This window comes from Diabrotica undecimpunctata, chromosome 1 (genome assembly GCF_040954645.1).
Source record: "Diabrotica undecimpunctata isolate CICGRU chromosome 1, icDiaUnde3, whole genome shotgun sequence".
NCBI classification, from domain to species: domain Eukaryota; kingdom Metazoa; phylum Arthropoda; class Insecta; order Coleoptera; family Chrysomelidae; genus Diabrotica; species Diabrotica undecimpunctata.
In genome coordinates this window covers 61,987,435-62,012,775 of record NC_092803.1, presented here as the reverse complement: position 1 = coordinate 62,012,775, position 25,341 = coordinate 61,987,435, and the positions used below count along the sequence as shown (strand labels likewise).

Genomic DNA, 25,341 nt, shown 5'->3' with positions numbered 1-25,341 from the left:
CAGTTAGCCAGTGACAGAATGAAAGATCAATATAATTCTCGATGCAAGAATGAAAGCTATGAAGTAGGTGATCTTGTTTGGCTTTATAATCCACAACGTCATCGAGACTTGTCTCCCAAACTGCAAAGACAATGGGAAGGTCCGTATGAAATTAAAAAGAGAATAAATGACGTAATATACCGAATTAAGAAGTTGCCGAAAGGTACACCAAAAGTAGTTTGGTGGAAAGGGTAAACTTTGTTGCCAAACTATCCACATTTAAGAGAGGCGTATTTGAACACCTAATTGCTTCAAAATATTTATCAAGGACCACTGAAGCAATAAAACAATTAAAATGTATTTTCCTTCGATTTATTTACACAATAGACTTAAGGGCTGGTTCAAACATTGACAATTATCGCAATTCTGACAGTTACATAAAGAGTTATACAAATATTAGCTTTACAGTGAGTGCGGGGAGGCAGTAACAGATATACATGAAATGATAAAATTGAGAGAGACCAACTATATACGTTTTAACACAAAACACCGGGTTTACAAGCGCATTTATCGCTTACGCACCATGCACATTTTCGAGATCACACCACACACGGCCTTTTCTTGCCGAGAGGCAAATTGGCACTGTCTGTCTTAAGTTACATATCGAGGGGAGGACGGGTCCCTTATGAAGGGCATCAGTCGCACACACGTTAACACGAGAGCTGCCGACCTGAGCTCACAATTTGATAAAATAACTATACTACGATTACAATATTATACAGGTTGTTTTTACAACATACTGCCCCCAGTTGAAGCACTAGCTTTAACATTATAAAAAGCATTAAAAAGAAAAGAGTACATAAAAAAAAACAATATGAGTAATAGTATACAAACAACATATGAGTAAAGGTACTAAACCTAATAACATTAACATAATCCTTCACTAGGAAGGGGACACAATTTTGTTATCGTGCGTTTGAAAATCCCATCCTTAGTTTTAACAGATGCAATTCTCACTCGGCCATCTTTACCCGGAAAGACATCCATCACTCGTGCCAATGACCAGAAGAGAGGAGGGAGATTATCTTCTTTAACTAACACAAGGTCATTGGGTTCTAAATTTTTGAATGGGAGAAACCATTTTGGACGATTTTGAAGTCGATTCAGATAATCAGTCGACCACCTTTTCCAAAAAAGTTGCTGGAGCTTGGAGAGATTTTGCCAGATGCTAAGTCTATTTTCCGGGATAGATGTATACTCCTGGTCGGGTAGCGAGGTGAGAGACCTTCCAATTAGGAAGTGACCAGGGGTAAGATATGTGAAATCGGAGGGATCATTAGAGAGGGCACAAATGGGCCGAGAATTAAGTACGGCTTCAATTTGGGTGAGCACGGTACTGAATTCCTCGAATGTAATTTTGAGATTGCCCAACAATCTATAGATATGATGTTTAGCGCTCTTTATAGCGCTCTCCCAGAGTCCTCCATGATGAGGAGATCGAGGTGGTATTGTTTTCCACCGAATTTGAGAGGAGGCTAAAAATGCCTGAATAGAAGAGTTAGGTTCCTTATTTTTCAAGAAATTATAGAGTTCGAATAACTGATTTTTAGCCCCAAGAAAGTTTGTCGCATTATCAGAGAATATAGTCTGAGGGTGACCTCTTCGACTGATAAAGCGCTTGAGAGTAAGAAGAAACGCTTCTGTTGTGAGCCCACTGACTAATTCTATATGAACCGCACGTGTGGACATACAGACAAATAGAGCTATGTATGACTTTATCAAGGGACTTTTACGAAGTTTAGAGGCCTTTATTAGAAAGGGACCACCAAAATCCAAACCTACATGAGCAAAAACTTGAGCAGAGCATAAGCGTTCCTTAGGTAAATCAGACATGATTTGAGCTAAGGGTTTGGCATTAAACTTGAAACAAACATGACATTCGTGGACTATCCTCTTAATCTCACGTAGACCATTCAAGGGCCAATATCTGAGGCGAACTTGAGAGAGAGTATTCTGAGGACCTGCATGATGGAGCCTAAGATGTTCTTTTTTGAGAATCAGACGAACAACATGATTTTTCGAGGGGAGGAGGAGAGGATATTTTTGATCAAAGGTAACTTCGGAATACCTAAGACGTCCACCTACACGGAGCATTTCATTTTTGTCAAGAAAAGGAGCAAATTGTAAGAGAGACTTATTAGAAATAATCTTATTGCCTTTGAGATCAGCAATTTCTGAGGAGAAACTTGAGTTTTGCAATAATTTTATAATTTTCATTTCGGCATTTTGAAGTTCAGATACTTCAAGTGCACCGGATAATTTTTGAGTGCCAGACTTTGCGTTATTACCAAATCTGAGTACATAAGCTATAGTCCTTACATATTTCGTGAAACTGGAGAACCTTTCAGAAAGCATGACAAAGAAATCAAATTGAGCACTTCGAGTGTGAAGAACAACTTTTCTTTCTTCAGGTAATTTATTAGAATTAAACTTCGGCCTATATTCAGACAAATTTAGGTCAAATGTTTGCAAAAACTGAGGACCGTGAAACCAAAGAGTGGAGTTGAGTATGTTAGAGGGCATCATTCCTCTGGAGAGGATGTCAGCAGGGTTGTCTTTAGACTTTACGTGTCTCCAATGAGAGTGGGAAGAATTTTCTTGAATTTGAGCTACCCTGTTGGCGACAAATTGATTCCATCTGGAGTGATGTGATCTGAGCCACGCCAAAACTATCTCAGAATCGCTCCACATGTTTATAGAGGTAATAGAGGGCAATTTATCCTTTATGATATCAACCACCTTTGTGGTGAGCTTGCTAGCCAATAAAGCACCCATAAGTTCCAGCCTTGAAAGCGTTATGGTCTTTAAAGGAGCAATACGACTTTTCGAAGCAATGAGAGAGCACGAGACATTTTTTGATTTGTAGATAACCCGTATATAACAACAAGCAGCATATGCTTTCAAACTTGCGTCAGAAAAAGAGTGAATTTCAATAGAAGAAATTTCATGACATGAGAAAAGACATCTGGGTATGCTTATGTCTTTGAGAGCAGCGAGATCAGTTATAAACTTCAACCATTCATTTAAAATATTTGAATCCACGGAGTCATTCCAATTAATTTTAGAAATCCAAATTTTTTGCATAATAATTTTAGCAAGAACAGTTACGGGATTAATGAACCCTTGTGGATCAAAAATTTGAGCGATAATAGAGAGTACTTCCCTTTTTGTGTAATTATCCTTTATTGATAATTGAGGTACAGAAATTGAAAATGTATCAGTACTGGGGTTCCAACAGAGACCTAAAACCTTATTAGAAGCATTCTCTGGTGAAATAACATAGGCAGAGTTTGTAGAGAGAGTAGAAACATTTTCTAAAAACATTTTTGAATTAGAGCACCATTTATGAAGAGAAATGCATGCCTTGTTGAGTAGGTCAGTTATCTCATTATGAGCCTTAAGAAGAGTTTGCGTGTCATTGGCCCCATATAGAATGTCATCTACATAGCAGCCTGTTAAGAGAGCATCGGAAGCCAATGGGGAGTTGTTTTGATGAGTTTTAGCTAATTCCATCAAACAACGAGTACTTTGAAAGCTTGCGCTTTTTGTTCCATAAGTTACGGTTTGAAGCTCAAGACATTCGATGTCCTGTTCTGGAGAATCCCGCCAGAGGATATTCTGGAGGAATGTGTGATCAGGATGAATTTGTACCTGCCTGTACATTTTTTGTATGTCGGAAGTGAAGACATAGGTATACAATCTAAACCGAAGGAGAATGTCGAAAAGTTCAGGCTGAAGAGTTTTTCCTTTCAACAGGATGTCATTAAGAGAATAGCCACTGGAACTTTTCATGGAGCCATCAAAAACCACCCGTAATTTGGTAGTTAATGATTCTTCTTTTATGACAGAGTGATGAGGTAAAAAGTATTTATTTTCTAAGTGCACATTTGTGAGAGAAAGAGGAACCTTTTTGGCATGTCCAAGAGAAACATATTCATTGATGAATGCTTTATATTGAGAGTATACATTTTCGTGTTTTAAGAGTTTATTTTCTAAACTAATAAACCTTTTCCTCGCCATATTGTAAGAATTGCCCAGCATTTTATGTGCTGTTTCAGAAATGAGAGGAAGCCTTACCTGAAACCGACCAGAAGGTAGAATTTGAGTTGTTTCAGTGAATATTTGTTCAGCCAGATCCTCAGAGGAGGAGATTTTAACAGAGGGGGTCACTTCTTCGACTTCGAAGAATTGTCGAATTATATTATCGAGCTTATCTTCCTCAGATGTGGACTGGACAAATAAAGAGACATTTGAGTGTGTAGGAGACAACTGTGAGCGATAAATTCCTTTGTGAAGTGCGTAAGGAGGTAAAGAACCAAACATAATGTACCCTAAGTGTGTGTTCTGGAGAACAGGGAGTCCTTTACCTAAACGTATTAAACCATCCGATAACAATTCGCTATATATGTCACTGGCAAGAAGAAGATCTATATTTCCAGGGACAGAGTAGGTGGGATCTGCGAGAGTGACTGTAGAGGGGATATTAAATTTACTTCTGTTTATGGATACCTGGGGGAGTCTACAAGTTATGTTGTCTAAAATAGCACAGGAGATTTTGAAACCATTGTTGCGTTCTGCACATACGGTGACCTCAATATAACAATTTTGGTCATCCTGAAGGGGGAGAGAAGATATTCTGTTCAATCTAGAACTCGCTGGTTTCCCCCTTTCAGATTGGGTATGTATATTTAAATAAAAGAAATGAAAGCAAGTGGACTGTATAAAACTCTATTTTAAAAAGAGGTGAAATAAACCATAAATATACATAACCCAATATACCTACAATTATAAATAAAGAAGAATATAAACTTTTATAAATAAAGAAGAATATAAACTTAAAAGAAGAAGAATATATGTAGTACAAACTTACACACAAAAAGAGAACCATAAACAAAACAAAACTGTCGATTGTATATATACCACGTTATAGATAGAAATAATATACAAAAAAGAAATAAAAATATGAATATATATGTCATATAAAAACAAATTATTAAACTCAATGCAAAAGTATACTCATAATACACATTATGAGTTAATATTAGGTAATAAAATACACAACACTGTGATATATATACAAAAAGAATAGTGAAATTATTATAATATGAAAAATATACAAATCTACATAAAGGTAATGAAATGTTCTCAATCAAGTTCAATCGCGATCGCGGCACAACAGATAAAAGTTCGAAGCAAATATGACATCTATATACCAAGTAAACGTACTTGATATATGCAGCAACAAAATTATGGTGTATTGTAGCTTACCCCATAAATCACAGCACCAGCCGCTATTACCAACGTCTTCATTGCGTTCTGCACATACGATGACCTCAATATAACAATTGGGGTCATCCTGAAGGGGGAGAGAAGATATTTTGTTCAATCTAGAACACGCTGGTTGCCCCCTTTTGGATTGGGTATGTATATTAAAATAAAAGAAATGAAAGCAAGTGGACTGTATAAAACTCTATTTTAAAAAGAGGTGAAATAAACCATAAATATACATAACCCAATATACCTACAATTATAAATAAAGAAGAATATAAACTTAAAAGAAGAAGAATATATGTAGTACAAACTTACACACAAAAAGAGAACCATAAACAAAACAAAACTGTCGATTGTATATATACCACGTTATAGATAGAAATAATATACAAAAAAGAAATAAAAATATGAATATATATGTCATATAAAAACAAATTATTAAACTCAATGCAAAAGTATACTCATAATACACATTATGAGTTAATATTAGGTAATAAAATACACAACACTGTGATATATATATACAAAAAGAATAGTGAAATTATTATAATATGAAAAATATACAAATCTACATAAAGGTAATGAAATGTTCTCAATCAAGTTCAATCGCGATCGCGGCACAACAGATAAAAGTTCGAAGCAAATATGACATCTATATACCAAGTAAACGTACTTGATATATGCAGCAACAAAATTATGGTGTATTGTAGCTTACCCCATAAATCACAGCACCAGCCGCTATTACCAACGTCTTCATCGACGTACACCAGGAACCACAAAATTTCTAATTTCAACTTTTCTACATCAAACCGACTTCCTCGGTCAAAGGACCGCTGGCAAGTGTGGTGAGGTACTCTTAATCCAAACGCACACACATGTGTGTGGTTTGAGAGATAAAACTCGACTCTTCCTATTCTTATCTCAAATGTGTGTCATTTTGCAGATGGCCCGTCTCGTAATATGTAGTTTTTAACACAGATGCACCCTTGTACATGGAATCTTGATATACGGGGAGAATCAAAACTACCACAAAGTCTGTTAATATTATATAACTGTTTATATATCGTTGCGAAACTGCAACAACCATTACCATTTCTTTTGTATGGAAAAATTTCTAGATCGACCATTTTGTTCGAGAATGAACTATGTTCAGAGATAGTAGAGATTTGTAACCTTTTGCTGTAAGGAGAGATATTTAATTTTTGAACCAAATCTTTAGAGACAAATGACGACTGAGATCCACTATCTAAAATACATCTAGCGTGTATGGGTACGCCATGCTTTGAATAAATAGTGACTAGAGCGGTTGCCAGCAGAACATCCTGCTTTATTGACAGAGCAGAAAGAGAAGTCATTACATTTGACACCTGAGAGGTTTGAGATTCAGAGAGAGAGACAGAATTACTTGGACCGGCTTCACCATCAGACCAAGTGTTTTGTACATTGCGAGAGGTTGCGTGATTTTGTCGTTGAAAAGATCTACTAGAAGAAGAGCTATTTTCATGGTCATTGTGCAAGAGTGTGTGATGCCTTTTCTTGCATATACCACATAAACGTTGAGACGAACAATTTTGTGAAAAGTGTTTAGTTCCTAAACAGTTGCGACATAGTTTGTTTTCATTAACAAATTTATACTTATCCTGTAAGAAAAGATTAGCAAATTTTGTGCATGCATAAATAGTGTGTGTAGCATTATTACAAAATACGCATGTTTTGGAGTATGAGTTATTTTTATTACTTGCCGAAGAGAAGAGAACCGTTTTAGAGTTTGTTTTAATAACTTTTTTATCGTTATTATCTGAGGAGTTTAACTTTTCCATAATGTCACACTTTTTTTCTAAAAAATCAAAGAATTGATTTAGCGTAGGAATATCTTTTGACCCTAACTCGTATTCGAAAGACCGGTGAGTAGTAAAGTCCACTTTTTGCAAAAATATTTCTATTAATAAGAGATCCCAATGCTCGATGGGTACATTCATATTTTTTAGCGCGAGTAAGGTCTGTTTTGCGGTGACCAAAAATTCACGTAAGGCCTTTGCATTAGTTTTGACTAAGGATGGAACTTTCAAAAGACGCTGTATAAGCAAACTAATTACGCGCGATTTGTTTTCGTAGCGATTTCGAAGAGTCTCTAACGCGATTTGGAAGTTTTCTTCTAAAACTTGGATGTTTTCTACCAACTGGAGAGGTTCGTTGCGTAGAAAAGATTTGAGATAAACAAAGCGCTGGACGTTGTTGAGTTCCGGGTTAATAATAATTAACGTCTCGAAGAGCTGATAGAATGCACTCCATTCTGAGAAGCATCCTGAGAAAATTTGAATTTTAATTTCGGGAAGAGTCACTTTAGCACTAGCTAAACGTGGAGAAGTGGAACTGGACTGGTGTGAAGGAGGTTGGAGCATCTCCATTCTATGTTGAAGACCTGCCAGAGTTGAGAAGTACTTTTCTTCAATTTCTTCCCTATCGCGTTCTTCAGTGTTGTCTTCGTCCAGTTCCTCAATCTGATCCATGAGGTCATCATATTTGGCGTAACAATTCGTTAATTCAGTACGACGGAGTTGGAACTGCAAGGGATCCGTTTCTTGAGTAGAGTTATCCCTTAACCAATTAGAGATACGAGAGATTTTTGATTTCAACGGTTTGCGTTGTTTCTTTAATTGATCCATTGCGGTTAGAGATGTATCGAAAGCTTTGCGAGATATTTATCTATGAGAGATACACGAAAAATAAACAATTTTAGAGTCTAAAATACAGCTTAGTCCACCCCGTATAATAAACAAGAGTCTCAGAAAATAATGTCTGTACGAATCCTGCGAAATATAAACTCGTCCTGTATACTAATTATATGCGTTCGAACTTTTGAATGTCCCTGTACCGTGATTATAAAAATATATTTTGGAACGAACTCACCAAATAGACATGAATCTAAAAAATCCATAAAAATCCATAGTCACATCACATGTTTCTTGTCAGCAATTTCACTTGAGATGCACCTCGAAGAGCGATAAATCTAACATCTAAGATTGTTGGGTGGAAACACTTCAAACACTTGCGTGGTGACGTAATGTTCCATGTGCCGTGAGATTGTTTATCTTATACGTTTTATTTTGTGAAGAGCACTCAGTAACGATATTTATTTTAATTTTTACGGGAAGAGAATTAAATAAGAGAAAATTAATTTGATTTATGAAGATAAATCGGAAGAGGAATTGCGATAAACAATATGCGGTTCGAAGAGACCACAAATGGTGGAAAGGGTAAACTTTGTTGCCAAACTATCCACATTTAAGAGAGGCGTATTTGAACACCTAATTGCTTCAAAATATTTATCAAGGACCACTGAAGCAATAAAACAATTAAAATGTATTTTCCTTCGATTTATTTACACAATAGACTTAAGGGCTGGTTCAAACATTGACAATTATCGCAATTCTGACAGTTACATAAAGAGTTATACAAATATTAGCTTTACAGTGAGTGCGGGGAGGCAGTAACAGATATACATGAAATGATAAAATTGAGAGAGACCAACTATATACGTTTTAACACAAAACACCGGGTTTACAAGCGCATTTATCGCTTACGCACCATGCACATTTTCGCGATCACACCACACACGGCCTTTTCTTGCCGAGAGGCAAATTGGCACTGTCTGTCTTAAGTTACATATCGAGGGGAGGACGGGTCCCTTATGAAGGGCATCAGTCGCACACACGTTAACACGAGAGCTGCCGACCTGAGCTCACAATTTGATAAAATAACTATACTACGATTACAATATTATACAGGTTGTTTTTACAACATAGTTCACATAAATCGTCTTGCACCATATGCTGGCTCAAATGAAACAGAAGAAGCACGAACCCTTCAACATGAGATCAAAGATGATCGGCGACCAAGCTTTAATGAATTTATGTCAAATTACGCAGAGAGAAAAAGTGCTAGATTCGGCGTGACCACAGAAGTTCAGCAGGATCTTTTTAGTGTTCCGCATAACGTCTCTCTAGCCCACTGTGTTGCCCAAGATCTTGAGATGACTAAAGGAATCTCATCCGTATTTTATAAGAAATTCGGTCGTTTGGACGAGTTAAAAAACCAGCAGCCTAAAGTTGGAAGAGTACTGAGATTAGAAGATAGTTCTCGATCTTTGCTGTATATGGTGACCAGGAAGTCGTATACAGACCGGGCAACCTACGAGGATATATGACGTGCTATAACTAATTTGAAGAAAATCGTCTGAAATTGCATTGATTTCCCGACTTTTAGTGTAATTTGGTCACCTAATTGAAGTCAACACCTTGTCCACTTATATCCCCTCTCTACTACAAGATCTAAATGAAGTCATTAAATTTAGCGAATACTTAAAAAATCACTTATTCCGAATTAAAAAAAAAGAGCAAATTAATTAAGACTCATACATATTATGGAGACCTTACTTACCGACGATTGCTAGTCCACTGACTTGTAAAATTCATATTAAGCTTCACCATTCTTCTTTAATCTCTTTCGACTACATTATATTGAATGTATATGAAAGGCCACTTTAAAAAAATGACTATTTTCTTATAAAAATTGCAAAATAAAGAACACCAGAGGAGAAACAAAGGATGCAGGATCCTAAATGAAAATGTAATACTGAAGATAGCGAGAGATTAGGCTGTGTAGTCATGATATAGGATAAAAAATAATAAGGCAGTAGGACCTGATAGAATACCTGTAGCGGTTTGCAGGGTTCTAGAAGACGAAGGGATTGATATTTTGTAGCAAATGATGAGTAGCATATATCAGGAAGACAGGATGCCCAATGAATGGAGAGAGAATGTGATGGTATCATTGTATAAAGATAAAGGCGGCATTCAGAACTGTAAGAACAATACAGTTATAAAGCGTATGTCGCACACAATAAACATTTGGGAGAGAACTTTAAAGTGAAGGTTAAGAAAAGGAACATCAATAGGAAAAGAACAGTTTGGGTTTTGTGCCAGGAAGGAGGACAAATAATGCCTCGTTCAGTTTGAGAGAGTTGATAGAGAAATGCGGCGAAAATAAAAAAAAAGCTGCATTTCGTAATATTAGATCTTAAGAAGGCGTACGACACAGTTCCAAAGCAAGAGCTACAGAGATGTATGAGAGAGATATGGGTTCCTAAAAAGTACGTAAGGCTCATGAAGGATATGTATGAAGAAGCCTACAAAGTAAGGACTTGTGTCGGATTGACGAAAGTTTTCATTGACAATTGGTTTGCATCAAGGCTCTTTGCTGAATCCCTACGTATTTAATTTTGTTATGGATCTACTGACGGACAAAGCAAGAAAGAGGTTTCTTGATCAATGCTCATTGCTGATGATATTGTGATAGTAGAAAAGAGCAAATAAATGTAGGAAAAGTTAAAGGCTTAGAGAAAGACTATTGAAGAGAAAGAGATTTACGATTAGTTGGTCGAAAACAGAGTATATGTGATTGGGGGAAAAAGGAATAGTTGGGAACATATAATTGCTTGGAGAAAAACTAGGACTAGTGGGAGAATTTAAATACCTTGGCTTTTACATAAGGGAAATCGGACACTAGATCTAGAAAAAGGTCATAGAATACAGGCTGGTTGATTCAACTGTAAGCGAATAAGTAGGGTACTTTGTGATGGGCTGAAAGTAAAGATATACAAGAGTGTGGTAAAACCTGTACGGCAGTGAAGTGTGGACTGTAAAGAAGATTAAGAAGAATAAGATAGAGGTAGCTAAAATAAAAAGTTACAGTGGATGTTGGGTAAAACTAGAAGGAACAGGATCAATAACGACCTAATTAGGGAAAACGCCAGGGTGAGTACAGTTTCAAAAAATATTTAAGAACAATTTGAGCAATAATTTAATCATGGCTGACACAAAATTAAAAACCATGTAGAACAAAAGATAAAGCTGGTAGAAGTTCATGAAAAGAGAGGTAGAGAAAACCCAGGAAAAGGTAAAAGAACTGTTTGGCAGAGGACTTGAGAGAGAAAGGTTACGGTGAAGAAGACCCGTTGGACACAAATGACTGGCGACAAAGAGAGTAAAGAACAGCAACTCCTGAAAAGGGAAAAGCTAAGGAAGACGAAAAAGAAAAAGAAGAAGATTTTCTTCTAAAAAACTAAAGGATTTGACTACATACGTACCAACTGCGGTAAACCCAGTGATGGTGTTTTCATATTTTCCTTTAGTCATAAATACATACGTCTTTCCCTAACCATAAAAAAAGATAAAGAACCAACTGATTTAATGTTCCAGTTTTCTTAGCTTTGTATCGCCGTAAGGGACTTTAATGTTTTGAAAAATATGGTGGATCTAATCCTACGCTTAGAAGGAACAGATTTTTTGAAATTTGTTTGAATATATCAGATGCTTCTGTATGAAACACTGCTCTAATACACATTTCAACATATCAATTAATACATTCTCGGCAATTACTCTTAGCATCTGTAATTTCAAATCAGAGCCTTTCCTCCTATGGCATACTTCCGATGATTTACAAAGCAGAAACCGCTTTCTCATTATTATGTCATTATTATTTCATCAGAATTACCCACTGTTATTGGAACTTAGAACCGCTAGATGTTAAAATAAGTATATAAAAATATGATAGAAACTGAAAATACACTGTCTGCTTTAGTTACGTCCACATACGTAAATGGTGTTCTTAAAATGATAACGGATTCCATTCTTCAAGCATTAGGTAAGTATATAGGAAAAACAGTTTTATTATCGACCAATAAAATTGTTCCTTGGTAGAACTTAAGATGCGAAGAAGCCTTTCAACTTCAACAATTCAAAATAACTATTGATAATCGGCCCTAAAACAATACCCTGACAACCGATTTTACCACTGAAAAAAAAAAACATCCACTTTTTCACTTTTTTAAATTTTTTGTATAAATTTTCTTTTACGTATTATTAAATACAACTTTTAATGTTTACCTTTTTATGACTAACCACTATGTTTTAATAGTCATATTAAAAATTTAATTAATTTAGCTATGGTCGATAACTGATCAATTATCACTAGATCAGTTATCCTCGTCTTCTCTCTCTGTCTAAAATAACAATTCTCTAACTCAGAAAACTTTACACAGTTTTTGGCCATTATTATTGTTTATGCATCTACCATCGTAGTAATGTTAACAATTATCATTTTACCTTTTCAGTGTAATTTTCAAGTAAATTTATTATTTATTTGCTGGGTCGAACTTATTCAGCTTGTTTTACCGGACATAAATCACTAGTTAAAAAACCATAACTGTACGATCAATACCGGGTGGCAAAAAATTTAGAAGCCGTTGATTCGAATGCGACCATTCTAAATTGTTAATTTGCGTAGTTTAAATTCATTTTAATTTAGAAAGCAGTAACTTTTATTTGACCCTGTGTTAAGTTTTTTTAATTCTGCGTGTTCCACTCATATATTCGAACGGTAGTTTATCATAAACATTTGAATTCTAAACGGATAGATGAGTGTTTATTTGTACGTCTAAAGTGCTTTGAAATTGCTCTTAATTACTGTGTTTTAAATAGTTGTCTCTGTAACAATTGTTTTAACAGATAAGCACCATTTGTGACTTTTTAAAAATTACCAAATGCTTAGAGATATTTCTATGAATTGACCAATCGCTTGTTAAGTAGAATGGATCATGAGATTTGTTTTACCAATAAAAATTATACATGTGTGAGAATTGAGATCATTTAGGAACGATAGTTGGAAGAAAAATCACATTAACACGGCTTTTTAGCTGGTAAAAAGAGTGTAGTTTATTGCTTAAGTATTGTTTGAGAACAAAAGTATCTTTGTGTTAGTGACACTGTGGCACACTAAAATAGATAAAGAATAGTAGGAAAATGTAACTTGTCTTTCACACATAATAGAAAAAATCCAAAACGCTAATTCATTACATAAATTACCACTTTAAATATGTAGAATACAATAATTATTGTATAAATACACAATAATTAATTACATTTTTCATTATATTTAGGTATAGATACTAGATATAGATTTAGAATAGATAGATTTAGATATAGAGTCCGTTGCGAGTAGCATGCGCCTACAGGACTGTCTCTGTGGCGGCCTTGTGGGCTATTATGGGTTGTGTTCCTCTGCATGTGTTAGCAGTACAAGAAAAGGGAAAGTCGTAGAAAAGAGACATCTCTATGAGAGAAGAGAGCATTTGACAACAGCTATAAAAAAAAGAAGAAAGGGAAAGATCAATGGAAAGATGGCAAGAAGAGTGCAATAACAAGGAAGATGTTATCCTGTGGACCAACATGCTGATCCCGAGACTAAGGGACTGGGTATATTGTCTGTTTTAGGGCCTATTTTCATAGGTTCAGAAAGACAGATACAGATAAACGCCTATACTGCGAATATTCCGACACTGTTACTCACACAATGCTGGAGTGTAATAATAGATGTACAGTGGAGAGAAATAGAATGTATAAAGAAATAGGTATGAACTCTGTGACTAAAAGAGATGATCGTGGAGATGACGGGAAGTACGGAGGGATGGAATACAGTTCACAATTAGCAGTCATTAAAAAGAAAGAAGAAGAAGAGAAACACCAACCGGACCAACGACAGAGATAAGATCTAATTAGTATTTTAATGGGAATAAGCCACAATTAAAGGTTAAAATAAGTTTATTGACGTTTGGATCTCCACTTTGGAATTCGTTTCCAAAATAAGATAGGTGCGCTAAATATTGCCACTGTTCTTAATAATGCGACCCGTGTATTACAGATAGTATCGACTTTGCAACTACGGTGACAACAGTGGCAAGTATCTTTGTCTATCAGAAACGTGTTTTCTATTCGGCGGTTTTAGTCTATGGTATCCATCAGATGTAGAAGCTCGATATTTGTTTTTCGTGTCCTCGTTTTAAATAAACCTGCTTTTCCCGTTGACCCTACGCAAGATATATTAAAATTTTTTGGATTTTTGTAATTAAGTTTAGGTAAGTACACTCCAGTAATTATTATTTTATGAATTGCATGAATTATTTCAAATGAAATTTTAACTTACGGATTTTTTTTCTGAACGTCATTTGTTCCTAATATTGCCATTACTATCTAATAAATTAAAAAGGAACTTCAATATATAGAAAACCTCGACAGAGAGAAAGAATTCAGAACATTCTATAAGAAAGTTAACATCAACAGAAAAGAATTTTAAGGCAAACACAAATCAATGTAGAAGTTTAAATGGCGATCTCTTAACAACAAGAACAGACGTACTAAACCGATGGACGGAATATTTTAACCAGATACTTAATACAGAGGAAGAAGAAAACCCAGAAGACGAAAGCTGCGAGGTAAGCGGAGCAGACGAGAGGGAGGAGGATCCACCAACGATCCTGGAAGTTAAAGACGCTGTAAACAAACTAGCCAGAAACACATCACCCGGAATAGATAATCTCCCAGAGGAATTATATAAAGAAGGTGGCCACGATATCATAATACCCCTACAGCAGCTTATAAAAGAAATATGGATACAGAAGTCCCTTCCCAATGATTGGAATATTGGAATACTTTGCACCATACACAAAAAGGGTGATATCTTTGAATGCTCTAACTATCGAGGAATTAAACTCCTAAATGCAGCGTATAAAATATTCTCCAATATACTATGCCATCGTATAACACCATATGCAGAGCGAATAATAGGACAATACCAGGCTGGTTTCAGAGGTGGTAAATCAACAATTCATCAGATTTTAACCCTAAGACAAATTCTAGAGAAAACACTGGAATACGGTGTAGACACGCACCATATATTTATAGACTACAAGGCAGCCTACGACTCTGTAAATAGAAGAGAATGGTTTAGAGCAATGATAGACCTAGGAGTACCAAATCAGTTGATAAGTTTAACCAAACTAACCCTTGAAAAAGTTGAATGCAAAGTACGAATCCAGGGGGAACTCTCTGAACTTTTTAAAACAAATAACGGGCTACGTCAGGGAGACCCACTCTCCTGTATACTATTCAATCTAGCTCTGGAAAAAGTAATTCGTACGTCACAAATCACAACTACCGGTTCAATATATAACAAATCTGTGCAAATCTTAGCATATGCTGATGATATCAATATTGTTGGGAGAACGGAAAACGCAGCACGAGAGGCGTACGTAGCATTAAAGGAAGCGGCTACAAAAATGGGTTTAATAATAAACACCAACAAAACAAAATACATGAAAATAGGTACGCAACCAAAAACACTACGGCCACTTGTTATAGAAAATGACGTCATCGAAGCAGTTAACGAATTTGTATACCTGGGAACGCTCGTCAATACTGAAAATGAGACTACCGCAGAGATAAACCGCAGAATTTGCACGGCTAATAGATGCTATTTTGGGCTTAATTTCCTTTTTAAATCTACAGTTATATCAAGAAATACAAAAGTAAAACTCTACAAAACAATAATACGCCCAGTCCTAACATATGGTTCAGAAACCTGGACTTTAACAAAAAGCAATGAAAACATGTTAGGATGTTTCGAAATAAAAATACTAGGCGCATCTATGGAGCGGTAAATGAAAATGGTGTCTGGAGAAGACGATACAACTTCGAACTCTGTAGGATATACCAGGAACCAGATATCGTAAAACACATAAAGATAGGACGTCTGAGGTGGGTAGGCCATGTAATGCGGATGGAGCAAACCGACCCAGCTAGAAAAACGCTCCTTGATAGACCTATTGGTCAAAGAAGAAGAGGAAGACCCAGAACAAGATTCCCAGATAACATCGATGAAGACATGAGAAATATGGAAATACGTGCTTGGCGGAGGAAGGCGATGGATAGGGACGACTGGAGAAAAATTCTTGGGGAGGCTAGGACCCACACAGGGTTGTAAAGCCAAAATGATGATCTAATAATTTCTAATAATACCAGTGACAATATTAGGGACTAGATATTAAACTCTTTTGCAGAATGCCAAGAAAACGAACTGAGTAATCAGAAGAAGATCTACGCTTGGGGCTGCAAATCATAGCGAGCGGAATATCAATCAAAGGGGCTGCTAAGCATTATAACATTCCTCGGTCAACGCTAGGTCTTTATCACAGAACACTACTCCTGTAAGAAAGCTTGGAAGATCACCGGTGTTATCTGTAGCACAAGAAAATAATCTTGTCGAAATAATTTATACATTAGTTGAAGTAGGTATGCCTATTACAAGCAAGATTCTAATGAAAAGCGTGTTTTCTTACGCTACAACAAAATACATACCAAATACGTTTTCTAATTAGTGTTTTCTTACGCTACAACAAAATATATACCAAATACGTTTTCTAAAGAGTCAAATAAAGTTGGTAGAATAATATGGCTTAAGTAATTCTTGTCCTGATGTAGCTAGGCGAAAAGCTTAACTAATGAATACGAGCCCAAAAAATGAATATATTATTCGTTGATGACTTCTTTCATAAACTGAGAGATATCATAGAAAAACCACTTTGACAAACCTGGTAGCATATATATTATGGACGAAAAAAGGATGCAGATTGACAATCCATAAGAAACAAATTGTTTTGTTAAAAGGAGAGCAAAACGGGTACATTTAACAGCACCTGAGCACGGAGAAAACATGTCAATTGTAGGTTGCGGAAATGCGCTTGGTCAACCTGTAGCACTTTTAGTGCTATTTAAAGGCCAAAGGTTTAAACCTAAATGGTCTGATCACTTGCCCATTGGCTAAAAACCTATTGTCACAAATAAAGGTAGTACGACATGCGAAACATTTGTTTTGTGGCTTGAACATTTTTTTTTTCATTCAGAAACCCTGGTCCTACCCTACTAATATTTGACGGAGCTTAAAGTCACCTAAATATTTCCATAGTTGAGGCAGATAATTGCATAGACATAACTTCATTTTGTCTTTCTAACAACACGTCACAAGAGTTGCAACCTATGGACAAATTAGTGTTTGAAAGCTTTAAGACATTTTGGGACCAAGAAGTTCTACAGTTTCTAACAACAAACCCTGGCAAGGCGATTACCAAAATGATGTTTGGAGACATTTTTTACTCTATTTTAGCTTAAAGTAATGACACCCACAAACATTATTTCCGGTTTTAAATTTACCGGCATTTATCCGTTTAAACCAGACGCTATACCTAAAGCTACCTTTGCACCACGTTTGATTACTTAAAGAGAAAAAGACAAAGTAAATCACAGTAGCTTCCAAGATTTATTAGATGTTTTTAGAAGTTCTAACAAAACGGTTGAACAAGCATATAAAAACGAGGCGAGTACAAGCGGATATCAAATGCCAGAGAAAACTAATAACAAAAAAAAGAAGCGTTTAATTACTGTCTCAATTATTATCAGATTTTAGTCTTTACGATGACTCACTTGACGATGTCTTTAGTTAAGATGTACCTATGAAAAGATCTAAGAGAAACAGCAGCTTTTGATATGACAGTTCACTAACTAAATTAAAATATAAACAAAGAGGCAATACGGTAAAAAAAACAACAAAATGTAATCCGGGGTCTAATCAAGCTAGTCTAAACTTCTTATTCCAAATGCTTAAACATCTCTTTTAAAGATACAGGACTACTGATTACACAGAAAATAAACTATTTACCGTAAAAAGAAAGCCAACTTTAAACAGTAAAGCTCATTAAGTTACCAAAGATTTGTTAGCACCAATACCAAAATTGAATAATCCAATCAAAGTTGTGAAAAAGGCAACGAGCAGTACGACAAAAAAATCAAGTAATGAAGAATCTTTGTATTTTTTTTTATAACATTTGCAGGAAAGAAGATATACGCTTGTACATGGTGTGCTATCGTTATATTCACGAGGCTTGTGTAGGACTGACTAAAGATGACAAAGAAAAGTTTACTTGCTCTCACTGTTCTTAAGTTATATTTTTCAGAAATGTTTGTTAGGTTTATATTATTTAATTGCCTTTATTTTTTTTAGAATAATGTGTTACTGTTAACTGTAGTTCTGCAGTGCCTAATATTGACATGGGTGGCAATGATAGGAGGTCTACAATCTGAATATTGCCATTCACAACCCCAATAAAAAAGTAATATTTATTCAGTTTTTTGATATAATTAAAATCTATTATTGTTAAAGAAAATAAATTTCTTTACTACTACTCAAATTTGTTTTTATTTATTAATAAAAGTGTAGGATTTATTTAGAACCAAACGGAAAGGTGGCAATATTTCACTTACCTTAAAAACATTAATGTCCAACGTCAATAAACTTAGTTTAACCTTCAATTGTGGCTTATTCCCATTAAAATCGTAATTACTTTAAAATACCACAAGAAAATAGCTTCAGAACAATAGATAAAACCTATATAAGAGATGGGAATGTTCCAAAAATGTCTTCAGCCTTACAGCGGCCACCTCACTTTCAGAGTACGGTACTTGCGACAGTCAACTGCGCACAAATAAGAGAGGGTGGTTTTAGTTGGTAGGCAGGTTAATAGATACCTGAATCTTTGGCACTGCTATCTTTAGTACTTTAAATTAAACTAAAACCCAAATTTAGGGACTTAAAATGGAGGTAGCATAAAAAAATTTCGAAACCCCTCCCTCAGGCAAATTCTGGGTGCGCAACTGTACTGACAGTATGGTTTTGGTTTCAGTAAACTAATTGTATGCGGTAAATCAAAAGTAAAGATTAATTTTCTGCAGAATGGGCCAGCTTTAATTGTAAGGGGTTTAACTAAACAAGCCCACAAGTAGCAATAAGTTTTACCTATTTCTTATTATATCTTGCAGATTAAATAACTACATATGCTGAATATTTTAAATGGTGGGGATCTAAACAGGGGTACAGGGGCACATTTCGTATTTTTTTTAATGCGATCACTATTTTTTTAATAACATTTAATTTCAAGATCAGTTTTAAATATATTTACGAGGTCATCGAGAGAAATTTATATTAAACTTTCAATAAAGATGTAAATAATAGGGTAATAATTTATGAGGGGCATTTCTGTTTATAAGATTTAAATTAATATTTTGTCTCCTTCAAACATCACCAACGTTTGTTTGATAAAACTTTTGTTTGAACTCCCACCTAAAAATTTACAATTGAAAGTAGGATCAGTTATTATTACGTTACCTAACATTAATCAACCTAGACTGTACACTGGAACGAGACTGGCTGTGAAAAGGCTAATGAATAATGTTATTGTGGCAACAATTGTCAAGGAAAAACCGAAAAGAAAGGATAAAGTAAATTTCGTTTTTGCTTAAGCCATTTGGTAATTGCCAAGTATTTTTTAAAATGAGATTATCTGATTACGGATTATCTTACTTGTGGCATATTTTGGCGTTTAGGTTTCCCATCCGTATAATATAGTTGGAAGTTACCTCTTGGATCGCAGTGTTAACGTCATCGTATAATCATTTAACTTCCTCGTCTGTGTGGGTACTCGTAGGTGCGTAGAACTGGATAATCTTTAACTGATTTTTTTCGGTAACTTTGTAAAATCCGACGCCACCATTATAAGACTCTCCTCTAATGCAATAGGTTTCCCGACCAAAGTACCATTTGTTATTCACTTTTTTGCCTTACTTCGGATAATCAAAGTATATCCCATTTTGTATGCTTCAGCTCATTTTCAAGTTCCTCAAGTTTTTTGTTCTCCATCCATGTTCTGGTGCTATGTTGCTATAAACCATATTATTTGCCGGTGCCGTTTGTAAAGGTGACTTGGTCGATTTCGGGGATTCTTAGCACCCTCTGTCTCTCTACCACCGAGACTGAGAGCCTTACAATTTTTTCGTTTTTTATTTTACGAGGATTTCTGGTCAATTTTCGTCCACGCTGGCCTGTGTGGGTTAGCAAAAGGATGCTAGGATGCGTAAGGAAATTTGATGTCATCTTACAAGGTTTATAAGTTGAGACATGGTTGCCTCTCGGATAAAGGAAGTGAGAGTGAATCACGGCTCGCGTAGAGAGGGTGGCGACCTCTGAAGTAGAACTAACCTTACCGGGATCGTAAAGTGTATGCTACCTTTAGTAGCGGGTTGTACTTACATGTTAAGTTAAACTTAAAATACTTACCAGTGTTTAAGGCAATGTGCAGCGGTAACAACTGTGTCCTCATTTAAAAGAGATCCACCGCATTTATGTCTTTTGAAATTACCTCTAATAGAAACTATCCACGGATGGTCCTCAATGTAGGCTTTATGTCCCCCAATTATTCGTAAACTGTTACCTAAAAACACAGAACCTAAAACAGAAATAAATTGAAAAGTTTAATAGCTTAACCTTCACCTGCAGAGGAAATAACAGACGTTATGTAAAGAAAAGAAAATGTAAAGAAAAGAAATACGTTAACCAAAATACAAGAGGTAGACTCTTATTACAAGACAATAAAAAAAACCACAAACACTTGTAAGAAGGATACAAAATCATCACTGCGAAAATTTTTCGAAAGAAATGGAACATGATTTTTATAATCTGCAAAAAAGAATTATGGTGTTTTATAAAAGGTCAAAAAATGGTGGTAGAGGAATTGGTAGACTCAAAACAGATAAAAAAAATATACATGGATTAACTATCTAAAAAATCTCAATAAAGGGAAAGAACAAATTTTCATCGGTTAGTAAAACAAAAATGTAACTACATTTTTGCCTGTTTTGAGATATCTCCACCATTGAACTTACTTTAGTGAGTTATGTTAAGCGACACAAAACTGTATCTCTCCCTGTCAAAATGACGATATACGGACGTAACTACGCCATCTAAAAACAAAAAGAGAAATCAAACGATTTCTACCTAGCGAAACCGAATTCAAATTTTTCCCACTGTGCTTTCTAAAACTTGCAAAGCAAACAGCTTGATAAATTACTCGGCAAGGGAATCTAAAATTGCATTCCACATGCCGTTCATTATGGTCAAAATTCGTAGTGAATTCAGTTTCTGGTACTCCAAGCGGAGGAAAGTAATAAAACATAATGACGGTATTAGATTTTTGTTTTGATACAGGGCAGCGACAGCCGCTTATAGGTATTTCGACCTCTTTAGATCTCCTCAGAGCGGTATAGCCACTACTCTGAACCATAACAAAAATCTTTCCCGTCCTAGACAATAGTTATCAAAATAACTATATACGGACGTAACTACGCCATCTAAAAACAAAAAGAGAAATTATGTTATTTAGTTTAACTATTTCTTAATTTGGTTTGTAAACAGAATGTTTTGTTTGTATTGTAATGTAATGTAATTTAACATAAAACGTAAAATGTTTAATGTAAAATCCTATTATTCTGTTATTTTGTCAAATCCTATTATTAATTATCCTGCTAATATATTTGTTTTATTTAATCTTTCGTGAACCATTAACTTTAGTTAAAGGTATTTTATACCAAAATTTAAAGGTATTAACGTTTTTGTTTATTTTTCCTTCATTGCCTGGAGTAATTGCCTTAAATCAAAATAATTCAGCTGATTTATAAAATGCGATTATCTCGAAAGCTGTTGAGTTTTGAAATTATTATATATATTAGTGGATTTTCTTGGGCTTAGGTTCATAAAAAAATTTTGATTTGATACTAAGACATTTTCATATATTTTTTCGACGTTTTGGCAGGAAATCCATGCCTTTTTCAAGAAGTAATATTGGTAATAACAAGTAGACGTCACAATTAAAATAATATTAAAAACATAGGACATACCCACTAAGTCACTACATGTAAAATGTATTTTAAATCTAATGTGTTGTTTATTGATGTTAGTTTATCGTTTAAACAATCAGTTATTTTAACATCATAGGCGTTCTGAGATTGTCTTATTATGTGTTTTTAAATTAAGTTAAAATATATTTTGTTCAAATTTTTGACATCTTTTTTATCAGTCATCGCATTATTATTTTTTTTATTTGTATAGACTCTAGAAGCTCTCTCTTCTTCTTGTTGGGTTCACTTCTCAGGATCTTGGTTTTTTTAAAATCAAAATAATGTTTTTTTTCGTTTTCATGTTTTGTGAGGGCGGTTGAGTTTTTTTTGTCATATTTGTGGGAACGTATTCTTGAGTTAAGTAGCTGACTGGTTTGTCCAATATAAACTCCATCACAATTCGAGCAGGGAATTTCATATACAACATGCGATCTTTTTTATAGAGGGGTTTTTGTTTTTAATCTTATAAAATTCTTTTTCAAAAGATTGTGCCATTTATGCGCAACCGTAATATTATTTTAATTGTGACGTCTACTTGTTATTACCGAATTTTTACATGCTTGGTAAGTCAAAAGTTTAACTTTTAAACCATATTATGTCTGTCATAAAATGTTTTTTTAGTCAATATTACTTCTTGAAAAAGCATGGATTTCCTGCCGAAACGTCGAAAAAATATATGAAAATGTCTTAGTATCAAATCAAATTTTTTTTATGAACCTAAGCCCAAGAAAATCCACTAAAAAATATATATATTAAGGTTCTAAACTCACACTATATATATAGATACTTTTTAGAGCGGCAGTCACCAGAGTCCGTATAGCCATGATTTCCAACCTTCTATAGAAGATGGAACTTAAAGAAGATATATATATATATATATATATATATATATATATATATATATATATATATATATATATATAAATATGAATACTATATTCATATATTTATATTTATATATATATATATATATATATATATTTATATATATATATATATATATATATATATATATATACATATATGCAATGTGTGTACTCTACAAATTAATGTTCCTAGCTATAATTTAAGTAATTTGTTTCATATTTAAGTGGCAAGTATTCTTAATAACAAGTTAAAGAGCATGGATTCGAACACAACTTAACTCTCACTGGACAACTATTCCCAAGCACATGACAAAATGTAACTTTTATGGATCAGATCATAGTCGCAACAGTTTTCCTGACTAGTCTGCGCCTAGACTGCGACAGTCACGCTACAAATGCATAAAATAGAGTTGTTTTGAGAAAACTTTGCTGACGGTGTAGCAGATAACTTGAAAGAATTGACTAGGAGGTACGAGACTATAGGCGGCAAACATTTTTTAATTCCAGGGTATTGCAAAAACCATTTCATGTTAGATAGTACCAATCCACTAGACATATACATTATACAAGCTGGTATACACTTTCATTGAGTGATTTGGCTCCAGTACGATCGATTTATAACAAACGGGTTCCAAAAAAAAAGTATGATAAATGTTTTAAAAAGATGTCTGATGAAGGTTTCCAAGGAAGATATTCAGTAGAAAAATATAGCAATAGTTAAAAAAAAAATAAGTTATGGCAAAGCTATATTAATACCCCAACATTAAAGCAATAACAAAAACAGAGAGATTAAGGTTGTTGGTCATATTTTGAAACTGTCACCATTATAAATACCGAAAGTTATAATCAATAAATGAGCAGGAAATAACAAAATAAAAAACTAAATAAATATGAAAGTAATAATTAAAAGCGATTATAAAGAAATAAATTTACAAATTCTGAAAAAAGGTAGGAAATTAAAAAGAATGTAGAAATTCGTGGTTTTACTAGATTAGCCATGCTAATGCATAATAATATCTAAAATCCAGAAATCTACTACAATCTAATAATATAATATAAATATATATAATATAATAATAACATTGTATAAATTATTTAAGATATTTTAACGTTCACGATAGTATTGTGCCTTACCTGCCTCAACAGGGCTGTTTTTGGCCAGAAAAATAAAAACCAAAAATACAATATTCCACAGTTGAGTACCCATTATAAAATCTTAGGATAGACAATTCAATATTATTATAATACATAGTCAACGGTAGCTTATATACTAACCAGTATAATCTTTGTTGGCGTTAAGCCATAAATTTGTGTCATGATTTCGTGAGTAGTTGGGAATCGAAGTTCATGAAAATAGAATAAAATAAAAAAAAATAAAAGTTAAAAACTGACGCAAATGGGTTGAATAAACGTGTTATATATTTAATTTTACGTTAAGGAATTAATTTTTCATTGATGGATCACGATTCCTACTCTTCTATTCCTGTAGATAGATCATGACCAATATATAGATTACATATGTCTATGACGGTACAATATTGGCGATGATGAGATGACGAAATGGTTGATAGTCCTGATAAATAACTATATGGTACTTGTTTTATAACACGAGCGACATTTAGAAAATTTGCTAACTACATAAAAAAGAAGATTTAGAATAGCTTTATTTTAATCTGACCAGAGACCAAATGTATCTTTGAAACTGATAGTAGGCATTTCAGAAGCCTAGAACGGTTCAACCAAATATTATAAAGCATATATACATACCTACGTATAAAGATCTTTCAGGTCAAGTGTGAAAAAATATAGAAAGCCAAAAGACATTCATTTCTTCTTTCTGTTCAATATCAGGTCTTCCTAACGTTGATAATTACATTTACGAGTTGTTCACGGTCTTCAGCTAATCAAAATAGTTTTTTTTTTCCAGTCGCGACTGTTTTGGAGCCAAGATACCGTTCATGATAAGCTAAAGGATTTCGTACCGGTCTCCTTTAACTTAGAAAATCTTTAAGTATAATTGTCAGGTCGGCGGACTAAAGTACATAAGTCAAAATTTGTCAAATTTGGTTTTCTACATAAATGATCGCATTTCGATCTGACTCATCAACTGACCAAAGCACATAAGTCAATCTACTTCCTTTATAACCACACTGAAAATTGTACCTTTTCAACATACACTTACATTACAGTTCTAATACCGACTAAATCACATAACTCGACTTATGTTATAAGGTACCTAAACGAAATGGCGTCTGTATATATGACATGTTATAATGAAATTGTAAGATATGTAATTCACCTAACAAACTCAGGCATATTATACACAAATCGTAGTTGATTCTACAAGGTCAAACGTTCTTAAATCTCAGATAAACACAGGTCTCAGCTGTAGTCTCACATAACATTTTGTGTGCGAATATGGTGATATTGCATATTGAACATTGTTTAGCTAAGTTATAATAGTTATCGTTAAACAGCGGCATGTTGGG

The 25,341-nt window shown here is 34.4% G+C and overlaps 1 protein-coding gene across 1 annotated transcript in view; it reads right to left on the bottom strand.

Moving 5' to 3' along the window:
* The window catches only part of LOC140439042 (trypsin-7-like), a 60,364-nt gene extending 36,255 nt beyond the window's left edge, over window positions 1-24,109 (bottom strand). Inside the window, exons 1-2 of the mRNA XM_072528681.1 lie at window positions 23,987-24,109; window positions 20,371-20,539 (exon numbers count right to left, since the gene is read on the bottom strand). Of these exons, the coding sequence (XP_072384782.1) occupies window positions 20,371-20,539; window positions 23,987-24,059 (242 nt within the window). The 5' untranslated portion in view covers window positions 24,060-24,109. The remainder of the gene's footprint in view (window positions 1-20,370; window positions 20,540-23,986) is intronic.
* Between the last annotated feature and the right edge of the window lie 1,232 nt (window positions 24,110-25,341).